Genomic DNA, 13895 nt, shown 5'->3' on the forward strand with positions numbered 1-13895 from the left:
TTACCACTTTTCTTGCCACAGTTGTTAAGTGAATCACTGCAGTTGGTACTTTAGTAACCTGGCTGTTAAGTGAATCTGGCTTCTCCGTCGACTTTGCTTGTCAGAAGGTCACAAAAATGATCCCATGACCCCGGCACACTGCAAAAGTCACAAGTCAAAGTCACAAGACTTGCCAGTTTGTTTAGTGACCGTTCCAAGTTACCACAGCCCTGAATACAAGGCTTTATGACCGGTTTCACAGTTACGACCATTGCAGCATCCACATGGTCACGTGATCCAAATTCAGACGCTTGGCAACTGACTCATATTTATGACGGCTGCAGCGCCCCATGGGTCATGTGAGTCCCTTTTGCGACCTTCTGACAAGCAAATTTAATAGGGAAGCCGGATTCACTCAACAACCTGGATGCTAATTTAACAACTGTCATGATTCACTTAACTTACTCTGGCAAGAAATTCCATAAAAATGGAGCAAAACTCAATGAAACGTCGGGCCCAATGACGGTTGTAAGCAGAGCACCACCCGTACTTCAGATAACAGATTAACAGAGTTGGAAGGGACCTTATAGGTCATCTAGTCCAACCCCCCTCCCCCCGCCCATTCAAGCAGGAGACCCTACACCATTTCTGACAAATGGCAGTCCAATCTCTTCTTGAAAGCCTCAACTGATGGAGCTCCCACAACTTCCGAAGGCAACTTCTGTTCCTTCGGTTGATTGTTCTCACCGTCAGAAAATTCCTCCTTATTTCTAGAGATTTCTAGAAATCTAAAGAGATTTCTTATCTCTCCTTGGTCAGTTTCCATCCATTGTTCCTTGTCTGGCCTTCAAGTGCTTTGTAAAATAGCTTAATCCCTTCCTCTCTGTGGCAGCCCCTCAAATATTGGAAGACTGCTATCATATCTCCCCTGATCCTTCTCTTCACTAGACTAGCCATGCCCAGTTCCTGCAACCATTCTTCATATATTTTAGTCTCCAGTCTCTGGTTGCCCTCTTCTGCACTTTCTCTAGAGTCTCAACATCTTTTTTTTATAAGATGTTATTTATAAGATATTTTTTTACTTGTTTTATGTTCTTTACGTCAGACACACTCTTCAAAAGTTTGTATCCTGGCTACTTTCTGCACCTGTAGCTTATTGGAATTCAGCAAGCAGAGCTTCACTTCCATTACTGCAATTGAAACCTTCTAGTGGAATGATGTCTTTCTTAGTCCTTGTCCACACCGTATTTTTGGCACCCCAGCGAACCTCTTTGGATGTGTGCTGGCACTGTTACAAAGCCCCAAGGGCAGGAATGCTGCACCTGTGTAAACTGTTGAAGGATACCAGAGGGTTCATATTAGGGAAATTGTGATGGGTGAGAAGCTATTTATTCCTGCCTTTGATCCTGTCCTCCAGGATCTCCTCCTTTCGTTGCCAACACTCACTCAGCCTCTCGTTTAACTAGCTTAACCCGGGAAGAAGCAAACGAAAAGCTCTAATCCTGCCAAACAGTGTAGCTAGCGCGGGTCTCTCTTATGTAAGGAGAGCTCGGAGAACAATCCGAGCCAGATTTCCCTGGGAAATTTTTTTGCAAGCTGACATTATTTATTCTGGGGAGGCTTCCCTTTTTCCTGATGTAATTTTAATTAGGGATGATTTAAAAAAAGAAAAGAATAAATGGCTACTTTTTAAAGATAATATTGTTTGTGATTTCTCAAGGCTGGAGCAAGCAATAAGTGTCTTCCAGATGTTTTGGGATGTGGCTCTTTTGATTTATAACTGTAATAAAATGGTCGGACACCCCCTAATCTTGAGAGAGAGGAAATAGTTTACTTTCTCTAAGCGTTATTTATGCACTTCCATTTCCAAGGTTAATTGTTCCCCCCCCTCCCTCCTAAAGAACCTCGACCTGAAGACCACAAACAAAGTGAGTCACAGGGTGTACATTTGAATAAACACTGCATATGACAACATTGGGAATTTTGTTCTAGTTTCCTTCCAGACAACATTGTACAGTCAAGGGAATAGAATGTGTTTTTTGTATTCCTAGAGGATATGTCACATAAACCTGTCCTACTTTTAAGAGCTTTACAAATAATAAGAGTTATAAAGAAATGGCAGGTACGAAGAGCTGTTTTCCTCCCTCCCTTCTCTCTGTCTTCTTTATTTCTTTAAAAAAAAAAAAAAGCACAACGCAGGTAGTCCTCGACTTATAACTATTCACTTAACAACTGTTCAAAGTTATAATGCCGCTGGGAAAAAAGTGACTTACAACCAATGCTTGCACTGATGATGTCTTAGCATCTCATGGTCAAGTGTTCGAAATCAGGTGCTTGGCTATTGGCGTGTACTTGCAGTATATTTTTTTTTGGGGGGGTGTCACATGATCACCATCTTTGACCTTCCCAGCCGCCTCTGAACAAGTAAAATCAGTGGGGGAATCCGCATTTGCTTAACTACCGCACTACAACTGCAGTGACTTGTTTTAACAACTGTGGCAATAAAAGGTCATAAAATCAGGCATGACTCGCTTAACAAATGCCTTGCTTACCAATGGAAACTTGTGGTCATAGGTTGAGGACCAACTGTAAATATTTATCATTAAAGTATGCACTGTATATGTATATGTGTGTGTATGTCAGTGGTGGGTCCAGTACCCTGCGATGGGGCCGGTCGTCCACCACATGCACATGAGCTGTGCATGCATGTGCACCACCGCCCTGCAACGCTCCAGCTGCTCGGCGGAGCATTGTGCAGGCACCATACGCTGAATGCGCAAATGGCCCGGTTGGGTCAAATACAGGGAAGCAATGCGGGCGGCGGGCGGGCCCTCTGAAGCACCGTCCCAGAACGGTGAAATTCAATGGTGAAAAGAGTAAGGTTCTACATTTAGGCAAGAAAAACGAAATGCACAGGTACAATACAGGTGGTACCTTGCTCAATAGTAGTAACTGTGAGAGGGATCTTGGAGTCCTAGTGGGCAGCCATTTAAATATGAGCCAGCCGTGTGCAGCAGCTGCCAAAAGAAGCCAACACAGATCTAGGCTACATAAACAGAGGGATAGAATCAAGATCACGTGAAGTGTTAACACCACTTTATAATGCCTTGCTAAGGCCACACTTGGAATACTGCATCCAGTTTTGGTCACCACGATGTAGACAAGATGTGGAGACTCTGGGAAGAGTGCAGAGAAGAGCAACAAAGATGATCAGGAGACTGGAGACTAAAACATATGAAGGACGGTTGCAGGAACTGGGTATGTCTAGTTTAATGAAAAGAAGGATTGGGGAGACATGAAAGCAGTGTTCCAAAATCTCAGGGTTTGCCACAAAGAAGAGGGAGTCAAACTATTCTCCAAGGCACTTGGGTGTATAACAAGAACCAATGGGTGGAAATTAATCAAGGAGAGAAGCAACTTAGAACTGAGGAGAAATTTCCTGACAGTTAAAACAATTAATCAGTGGAACAACTTGCCTCCAGAAGTTGTAAATGCTCTAACAAGAGGTTGGATAACCATTTGTCTGAAACGGTACAGGGTAGCAATAGCAATAGCAGTTAGACTTATATACCACTTCATAGGGCTTTCAGCCCTCTCTAAGCGGTTTACAGAGTCAGCTATTGCCCCCAAACAATCCGGGTCCTCATTTTACCCACCTCAGAAGGATGGAAGGCTGAGTCAACCTTGAGCCGGTGAGATTTGAACAGCTGAACTGCTGAACTGCAGTCAGCTGAAGTAGCCTGCAGTGCTGCACTCTAACCACTGCGCCACCTCGGGTTTCCTGCCTAGGCAGGGAGTTGGACTAGAAGACCTCCAAGGTCCCTTCCAACTCTGCTATTGTATTGTATTTGTGCCTCCTGGTCCCAGCAGGCACTGGCCGTAACCCATCACTGATGTATGTATACATACATATATACATATAAACACACACAAGCACACCAGAGGTCATATTCTACTGGTTTGGACTGGATTGATTGAACTGGTGGCGGAAACTGCCCACGCACACCCAGCTCTATGGTATCCCATTTAGGCCCTTTTTTCGCCAAAAGCAGATGCGCAGAAGGATCTGCGTGCATGCTCACATTTGCGAACCAGTAGGGAAGGTAAGTGTATACCACCCCTGATACACACTTACACATATATACCACATATATTCTAGGCTACTTCAGCTGACTGCAGTTCTGCAGGTCGGCTGTTCAAATCTCACCGGCTCAGGGTTGACTCAGCCTTCCATCCTCCCGAGGTGGGTAAAATGAGGACCCAGATTGTTGTTGGGGGCAATATGCTGACTCTGTAAACCGCTTAGAGAGGGCTGAAAGCCCTATGAAGCGGTATATAAGTCTAACTGCTATTCACTCACACTCACTCACAAACACACATATGTGTGTGTTTGTGTGTGTACGTATAATACCTAATTATTTTGCTCTAATTTTTTTCTAGTTGCAGATGATTGTTTTTATGTCTTCTTTATAAACCATTTAAAAACTAGCAACAGACGAAGTTGTCTTCTCAGCTGCTGCCACCACCAACTAACTCTCTGTCTGAAAAGGTCTTGAAAGTTGACGCAATTATGTCCTACAATGCTATCAAAGTTCATTTAGGTTGTTTTTTTTCCAAAGCTGAAAACCTCAAGAAATTTCCCTCTTCCCTTTCTTCTGAAAAGCATCAGTTGTAAGAAGAAACATTACTCATGTCCTTTACTTGTTTAGAGAATGGAAAAACCTATTTCTTAGATGATTACGGAGAAATGGGTATTCTTCCTTGGTATTAAATGCAACTGAAACCTATGGGACGTTTACTTAGGTAAGGTAGAATTATTTGATGAATGTGGCTAAAATGTTATCTCGAAGATGAATTTAGAAGTTAGCTTTAAGTAAATCAACATCTGTGCCCTATTCCATACCTGCTGTTAACAAACAATATCCCTTTTCAGTATTTTTTAGGCTTCCTTGAATTAATATACACTGAATATTTATGAAATCTACTAAATAAGTATGAGATAACTTTATTAAAACTCTCTAAGAGCTACGTGTTTTTCTCTTTGATTATCTTTTGTGTTGAATCAACAGAGGGGGAAAAAAATAACAAATTAACCCAAACTCAGCTTTGGCACAACCTTGTAAATAAAGACATGTTCCTAAACACCAGACATTATTAATTGTTTTTCTGGGGTCTGAAAAGCATGGAAAAAGAAGAAGGAAACTTTTAAGACTGATTTACAAAAAGTAAATCTCATTAAGACATTGAAAAGTCCCCCCCTATATTGTAGATATTTCATATTATTATTTATTTTGACTATGGAAATGGGAATGTCTTAAAGGGGATGATGCCCAATATAGATTTATCCAACAATATCGGAATAGTCAATTTTATGGCTGAAGGACAAGTTTAATTTTAGACTCTCTGAGTTCTTTTGATTATGCCGGAGAACTAATCTTTTTTATAATGCAACTAAATGCGACAGAGCAAGCTGATTTGGGTTTTAAGAGGTAGGAGCCAACTTGGAATTTATCCTATTGTCCCCCATGCAATCTCTCTCTTTAGAAAATTGTTTCAAGGGGAAAAAAAATGGAGTAACTGCTGTGTATTGTATGTTGGCTTGAACCAACAGTGTAGCCCAAAGAAAGCAAATGTAATCAGTGCAAGTCTTGTGCCTAGATCAAGAGAAACCACAATTCCTTTTTGTTCTACATTGGTCAGACCACAACAAAAATACCGTATCCAGTTCCATGTATTGCATATTAAGGACAGTGACAAATTGGAGCAACTCTTAAGACGATAAGAGGTTTAGAAGGGAAAAAAAGCCCACAAGGAACATAAGATATCTTCAAGTACCGAAAACATGTTAGATGTTCCATCCATCATTCAACTGCTTCCCTCTGTTATGTCCCAGTCGTTATTAGAAAGTTATACCTGTCCCTGAGCATGCATATTTCATGTGCATAGACTTATTCTTCACAAACATGTACATTTCTGCATTAAATGTTGTCAATGTAAGTGGATGTAGTTATAATAACCAAATTATTCTTCCGATCCCTGCGTTAGTGACAATAGAGGCAGTCCTGAACTTATGACGGTTGGTTTAACAACTTTCAAAGCTAGGATGGCCTAAGAAAAAGTGCTTCATGACCTATGTTCATATTTAAGTCCATTATATCATCCCAGAGGTCTTCCCAAAGTTGCTTTTTCAAGTGGCAACTGGACTTTCTGGTTTTTTCTTTGAAGATGTTTCCCTTCTCACCCAAGAAGCTTCTTCAGCTCTCACTGATCCATCCAGTCAGAGCACCTTTGGGACAACCATGAACGGGATGTCTGAGAATCTCCATAGAGATCCCAGGGGTGCTTGGCAAACAATTTGCATTGATGAACAATTGCAGTGTCCTGCAATTCACAGGATCATGTTTTGCTATTATTTTTTTTGCCTGTTTTAGGCAAAAAAAAGTCTATTGGTGCATCTAGAGTTGCTTAACTCCCACCAGATTTGTTTAATAACCATAGTGATTTGCTTTATAACCACTATAAAAATGGTAATAAAATCAGATCTGGTCACGTCGTAATTTGACTTGTGACCACACTGACTTACAACCAAAATTCCAGTCCCAAAAGGGGTTATAAGTCAAGGATTACCTGCATTATTTGCAGGAGAAAAAAGGTGGGAAGCCGTGCAGATATTTTAACACAAGCCTAAATCTGGCTCGAATGACTTTTGTCGTTTTCTAAACTAGCCTTTGATCTAGTCTTTAATTGCAGCCCAGAATGAAATTAAGATGACGACATTCTTGCAAAACATGTGTATATGTAAACATGTGTACAGCAAAAATAAAACCAAGCTCTTGGAGCCACTCAAGTGTTTTATTTTCTAAGAAGGTTTCTGGAAAGCTATATAGCCGTGATGGTGAACCAATGGCATGCGTGCCACAGGTAGCACACAGAGTCCCCTCTGTGGGCACCCCAGCTCAGCTCCACCGCACATGTGTTCACGCCTCCCGCTGGTCAGCTGATTTTTGTGCCTCTGCCGCGCATCATGCGGGAGGGAGGCGCATGTGAGAGATGCGTGTGTATTCTGAAGGGGCTGTGTACGCATGCGTGGAGGGCAGTGCGGCGTGGTGCCCTGTGGCCCATTTTTGCTCCCAGGATGCTGCAGGGAGGCCTACTAGGCTGAAAATGAGGCACTGGTGGGGGTCGCACGAGCATGTGCGAGGTAGGAGAGCATGGGGGGGTTGCATGTCACATGGGTTGTCACACACACATGCACAGAAGGGTGGGGCGCATAGGGAGGTCGTGAGCGCACTGCTTTCGGCATGTGACAACAAAAAAGGTTTAAACAGGTTAAATAGGTTATATAGGATACCAGAATAACAGAGTTGAAAGGGACCTTGGAGGTCTTCTAGTTCAACCCCCTGCTGAGGCTGGAAACCCTATACCGTTTCAGACAAATGGCTATCCAATCTTTTCTTAAAAGCCTCCAATGATGGCGCTCCAACAACTTCTGAAAGAAGCCTTTCCACCGGTTAATTGTTCTAGCAAGAAATTTCTTTTCTTAGTTCTAAGGTTGCTTCTGTCCTTGATTAGTTTCCATCCATTGCTTCTTGTCCTGCCTTCAAGTGCTTTGGAGAATAGGTTGACCTCCTCTTCTTTGTAGCATCCCCTTAGATATTGGAACACTGTGTTCCAATAAAATATATAGGGACCAATAATTGTTATTGACAACATAGGTGTCTCATAGGAGGTTTACTTTGTAGAATATTAGCTTTCTACTCACTTTTTAAATTAAATTAATATAAAATTACATGGGGCAGAAACATTGGGTGCCTAATTCCCTAATGGGGTCCTACTTATATTTTCTTGGCTCCCAACAAAATCCCTGCCCCATGAAATTTTATAATGCCTACTCAAAGCACAGAGGCTTATAGTGTATGGTCGAAAAAAATCAAGATGGCGGCCATAATGGTGTGGTTCAAACTCTGCACAACTCTGCAATGCACCACTCATATAAAACATAAAATTTCAACTGCACTTATCTTGACTTTTTTGACCTTCCTTATCATAACGTCCCTGGTTTAAAAGACCTTCCCTTCCATTGCCTCAATTTAAAGGGAGACGGTCTACAGCAGAATTTCCCACCCTTAGTAACTTTTAAGGTGTGTGGCCAGCTGGGGAATTCTGGTAGTTGAAGTCCTTGCATCTTAAAGTTGCCAAGATTGGAAAGCCTCAATCTAGGGATTTTTTTTAAAATAATGGAGATGGAAAAATTTGTACCCAAAATTCTCCATGGCCACTTCTACCATTAAAGCTCTGAATGGGGGGGGGGGGAACAAAGCAGGCCCCAAATGGCAATTTTGGACCACGGGAGGTGCTTTGGTGGGCTGAAGGGCAGACCCGAGGGCTGTTTGAAGAAGAACAGTCGTGATTTTGCTGATGATGTTTTGCAGACTCCACTAGCAATTTCTTAGGCCCGTCAGCTGCTGGTATATCTTACACTCCTGATCGTTCACCCTGATCAACGATTCATCATCCACAACATAAAAGCAGCAGATCCCCGAGGCAACATAAAAACATAACTAAAGAAACAACATCATCACCAGATGGGCTTAAGAAGCATCTTAATGTCCATTCGGTTACCCAAAGTCCTATTTGAAACAGAGTTTTTTTCCCCCCCTTTTTCGAGCACGTTGAAGGTCTGGAAGCTTAAGAACAACCAGTGCAGTTCCTGAAATATCTGCTTTATAGTGTATAAACTGGACAGGGTCATTTAGCCAACAGAGCTAAATGTGTATGTGTGTCTCTCTCTGTGTGTGTCTGTGTTTCATGATATTCCTGTTATGGCAGAGGACTCAGACAGTGAGGAGGTTGGGGAGGAACATGGGCCAGTCCTGGAGTCTGGGGAAGGCTCTGATGTGGGCTCTGTGTCGGAGACAGAGAGGGGGCCAGAGCCGTATGCCAGTTATCAGCTGCCTTCAGATCAGACATCAGTGAAGCAGATGAACAGCTGGAGCCTCTTCCCAGTGTGCTTATGTGCAGAGTTGCCAGATGAAGGGAACATCTGAGGAGCAAGGGCCGACTTGGGAGTAAGGCCACAGGTGGACGATGATTGCCCCCCTCCCAGAGGAAATAAAAGAGGAGCAAAAGGGGAGTAGAGGTTACAGGAGACAATTAGTTCGCTTAATTGGTTCGTGACTCTCTGAAATTCCGTGCCAGGTTTTGCAGATATCAGCATGTTAGCTCTCCAAGCCAGATAAGATCTGTGACTATAAATCCACCCTTGAAAGACTTTGCTAGATGTGAATGAGCAGAATTCACAGGAAATTAATAAAAGGGTTTTTTTGTTGGGACAAGGAGTTTGCTTCATGCTCTTGGGAAGCCTCACTCAGAATAGTTCCAGAGAGATTTGAAGAACTGGTCTACTGTATGGGTAATAAGGTGGATATGATTCTCTGATTGGATTCCTGCTTGCAGAGAGGAGATTTAGAGTGGACTGCCCCCCCCCCGCGCGCCTTGTTTTGGCTGGCAAGGTGCTACAGGTGGCATCCATCCCATCTCTTCCCCCCGCCCCCAGTCAACCCGCGAAGGAGAACTACAATGCTGATCCAGCCCTTGAAGAAATCCAGTTTGACACGCCTGGTCCAGACGGATGCTGAGTGTTTTTTTTCTCTGTTTCACATTCTATATTGTACTTTTAATATTGTTCAGTTAGATACTGCCCAAATCAGGGTGGCATTAAGAAAATTTGACCTGAGCTGAGGTGGCGCAGTGGTTAGGGTGCAGTACTGCAGGCCACTTCAGCTGACTGTTATCTGCAGTTCAGCGGTTCTAATCTCACCGGCTCAAGGTTGACTCAGCCTTCCATCCTTCCAAGATGGGTGAAATGAGGACCCAGACTGTGGGGGCGATATGCTGACTCTGTAAACCGTTTAGAGAGGGCTGAAACCCCTATGAAGCGGTATATAAGTCTAACTGCTATTGCTATTGCTATAAGGTCACCCTGATTTGGGCAGCATCTAAATCTAAGGAAACAAATCAACACTTTGATTAGCTTTTTCTTTTTTAAATGAAATTCAGTTTTGCAAAAGCCCTAGGGATCTGGGTGGGGGAAGGGAAGCTCTCCTGATTCCATCTTCCACCTGGAGATCAAGAGAGAGTCCCCAAACTGGCTCCCCCCCCCTCTGTGTGTGTGCCTGGGTGTGTGTGTGTGACACAAGCCGCTCTTGTGGTTGCAGTTCACCCTGCTCCAGATGATAACTGGATAACAGTCATTGCTGGGCCTCTTCTGTCCCACCCAGTCCCTCCCAGCCTCCAAGGTGGGTCAGTTTCTCAAGTGTTATGTGGTTCCAAGTTGTGTATATGTTGGGGTGAGGGGAGCAGACAGGAAGAGATCTTCAAAGAAAAGACCTGGAGGGGAGAATTTTCCTTAGGCAGGAGTTTAGGCCTAGTACTGCCCCCACCCCAAGTCCCCCAACTTTGTTCCAGATTCCGACAATCCCAGTGGAAGTGGAGGATGGGGACTATTCAGGGCAAAAAGCCAGCTGAAGCTACAAAAGGGCTCAATTTGGCTCAACAAACCTTGGTTTGGAAACCTGTGATTGATTAGTTGCATTATTTGAAGCTCAGCTGGGTGGTTGTTATGGGGAAAATAGGAGGAGGCAGATGTGTTGGATATAACAGAATAACAGAAGGAACCTTAGAGGTCTTATAGTTCATCCCCCTGCTCAGGTAAGAAACCCTATCAAATCTCTTCTTAAAAAACTTCCAGTGTTGGAACATTCACAACTTCTGGAGGCAAGTTGTTCCACAGATTAATTGTTCTTACTGTCAGGAAATTTCTCCTTAGTTCTAAGTTGCTTCTCTCCTTGATTAGTTTCCACCCATTGCTTCTTTTCCTGCCCTCGGGTGCTTTGTGGAAGCCCCTTAGATATTGGGACACTGCTATCATGCCATCCCTAGTCCTTCTTTTCATTAAACTGACATATGCAATTCCTTTATATCTTTTAGCCTCCAGTCCCCTAATCATCTTTGTTGCTCTTCTCTGCCCTCTTTCTAGAGTCTCAACATCTTTTTTACATTGTGGCGACCAAAACTGGATGCAGTATTCCAAGTGTGGCCTTACCAAGGCATTATAAAGTGGTATTAACCATTCAAGAGATCTTGATTCTATTCCTCTGTTTATGCAGCCTAGAACTGTGTTGGCTTTTTTGGCAGCTGCTGCACACTGCTGGCTCATATTTAAATGGTTGTCCACTAGGACTCCAAGATCCCTCTCACAGTTACAATAAAGGCAGGGTGCACATAAATACAATTAGTCCTCATCGTACGACCACAACTGAGCCCAAAATTTATGTTACTAAGCGAGAAATGTGTTAAGTGAGTTTTGCCCCGTTTTATGACTTTTCCCGCCACATCTGTTCAGCAAATTCACCAAAGTTGTTAAATGAGTAACCTGGTTGTTAAGTGAATCCTACTTCCCCGTTGACTTGGCTCGTCAGACGATTGCAAAACGGGGATCCCATGATCCAGGGACCCTGCAACCATCATAAATACGAGCCGGTTGCCAAGCATTCGGATGTAAATCACGTGACTGCGGGGATGCCGCCATAGTCATTAAGTCTGAAAAAAACGGTCACCACTCTCTTTTTTTCAGCGCTGTTGCAACTTCGGTCAGTAAATGAATCTTTGTAAGTCGAGGACTATCTGTGAAATAAATTTGGAGATGGGCTGCCAGACTCGATATCAATATATCACTCAAATAGCCATTTGGCCCCATTTCCCACAGAAAAGAGAACACTGAGAGCCACAAAACCCTTCCCATGCCCACAAAACTAGCATATGTAGTTAAAGTTCTGTTTTCTTCTGAAACTTTCCCTTATCTTGGATTTAATCCATGATTGGCTTAAAGGAGGTGGTGGTGTTTGAAGAGGTCAATAAATTGTGTGCCGGCAGGTATCACACATTGGTAATTGGGACATTTATTTTGAGCAAGAGGGAGCCGCAACAGAGGAATGAAAGAGCCACATGCGGCTCCAGAGCCAGGGTTGCTGACTCTCTGACATACACCAAATCTTTCGCTTAGGCTGCATAGAAGGAGCATTAAACAGTAAGGAAACGACCGGAGAACTAACGCGCCACTCACCGCAATCAGGGCCGGATTCCTGCCGTCGCCTCCAGCCGCGGCGCTGGGCTGCTCCCCGTTGATCCCACTCCTGACACCAGCGCTCCCGTTGCTGATCAGCTGCGGGGGATAGTAGTCCGTCGCAGGGGGCGCTGCGGCGTTAGCAGAAGGCGCGGCTGAGCCGCTGCCTCCGGCCGCCCCGGCCGCTTTACCGTGCTTGCTTCCCTTCCGGGCCGCCTGCCCGTGTTGCACCAGGTTGAGTAGCTGCAAGGTGCTCTCCCGTTCGCGATCCGAGCTCTCGGCTCTGCCCCGCTCGTAGCGGCCCTCGCAGGTCAAGTGGTGCTGGCGGCAGACGGCGATGCGCGCCCGGAGCCTCTCCACGATCGCGCTGTGAACCCGCGGGGCTGCCGCCGCCGCCGCCATCGATCCTCCTCCTCCGAGGAGACCCAGGGCTTGAGGGGGCGCCGTATCCCCCATCCCGACGGGCCGGACTCCTGCCGGCGCTCCGCTGTTCTTTCCCAACCGGAGATCGCGCTCCTTTCTCACGCTGCTCACATGAACGAAGGGGGTGGGTGGGTGGGTGGGGAATCCACTCGCTTAGCTCCAGATCGGACTCGGTTTTTTTTCTTTTCTTTCTTTCTTTCTTTCTTTCTTTCTTTCTTTCTTTCTTTCTTTCTTTCTTTCTTTCTTTCTTTCCTTCCTTCCTTTCCTCCGTAGGACAACCCGAAGTCAGCCCCCTCCCCTTTTAGGAGCGGCGATCCTTCCTGACAGCTTGACAGATTTATTATTCTTTTTGTTTTGGGGGGTCGCGCAAAAAAAAAAACACACACACCAAAAAAACTACAGACAAGCCATCGGAATCCTTTTCGGGAGATCTGTTAGCCCGGGAGCGCAACTCCCCTCGCGTGCCCCAAAAATTAAGAAGGAAAGAAATTGATCACGATCCATTCCAGCGGTGCAGAACTGCCCGAGACATTGAAAATCCGAGGAAGGCAATTGACCACAGAATATTTTTAGGGGGAGTCGATTCCTTCCCCCCCAAAAAAAATCCGCCCCGAGCTGTAGGAATCCCTTTTAAAAAAAGGAATCCATTAAAAAAAAATTAATACATTCTCTCTGCTCCTCCTTGATTATTAATAACACGGAGCAATACTTTCCAAGAAGCAGCGAATCTTGGGGGGCGTTTTCTTTCAATCAATCCCCCCCCCAAAAAAAGAAGTTGAGAAGATGCTTTTCCGAAAAGGAGAGAAAGTTATTGGGGATCGTAGCAAACCAGGATCGGGTGCAGAAGCCTGGCGACAGGCGGCGGCGTCGTCCCCCCCTAAGAAGAAGGGAACGCGGAAAAATGAAAAGGAAAAAAAAAAGTCAGGACACGAGGTGGAAGAAAGTTGATCGCGGGATCCGTAAGTCAGAAGGGTCGAGCGGGAAGGAGTTGGGGGGGGGGGAGATATCCTTGGTAGAGCGGTTGCAACTACTCCGCTGGCTTTCTCCACCCCGCCTGTCGCCCCGATCTCCCTCGATCCCCGAATCCAATGGGGGGGGGGGAGGTAATCAAAACACCATAAAGGGGGTTAAAAAAAAATAAGCGCCCCCAAAAAACAGAAATCCGAAGTTTTCAAAAAAAAAAATTATAGAAAAATAAAAGCCGTTTTTTGCTTCTCGGTGGGAAAAAAAAAGTGAAAGGGAGAGAGGAAAATTAAAATTCAATGAAAAATCTTTCGGGCTTCTGCAGCCCGGCGCTTACCGCGGCCCCCTGGCCCGAAGCTGTGGGGTGAATAGAGACATCCCTCCTCGCTCCGTCTCTGGGGAAAGC

At 44.7% G+C, this 13895-nt stretch overlaps 1 protein-coding gene across 1 annotated transcript in view; it reads right to left on the reverse strand.

The window, feature by feature from the left end:
• Nucleotides 1-12653, reverse strand: part of MAML2 (mastermind like transcriptional coactivator 2) — a 207388-nt gene extending 194735 nt beyond the window's left edge. Inside the window, exon 1 of the mRNA XM_032220310.1 lies at nt 12104-12653. Within this exon, the coding sequence (XP_032076201.1) occupies nt 12104-12559 (456 nt within the window). The 5' untranslated portion in view covers nt 12560-12653. The remainder of the gene's footprint in view (nt 1-12103) is intronic.
• Nucleotides 12654-13895: the final 1242 nt, after the last annotated feature.

Source organism: Thamnophis elegans, chromosome 6, assembly GCF_009769535.1.
Source record: "Thamnophis elegans isolate rThaEle1 chromosome 6, rThaEle1.pri, whole genome shotgun sequence".
In the NCBI taxonomy this organism is placed as follows: Eukaryota; Metazoa; Chordata; class Lepidosauria; order Squamata; family Colubridae; genus Thamnophis; species Thamnophis elegans.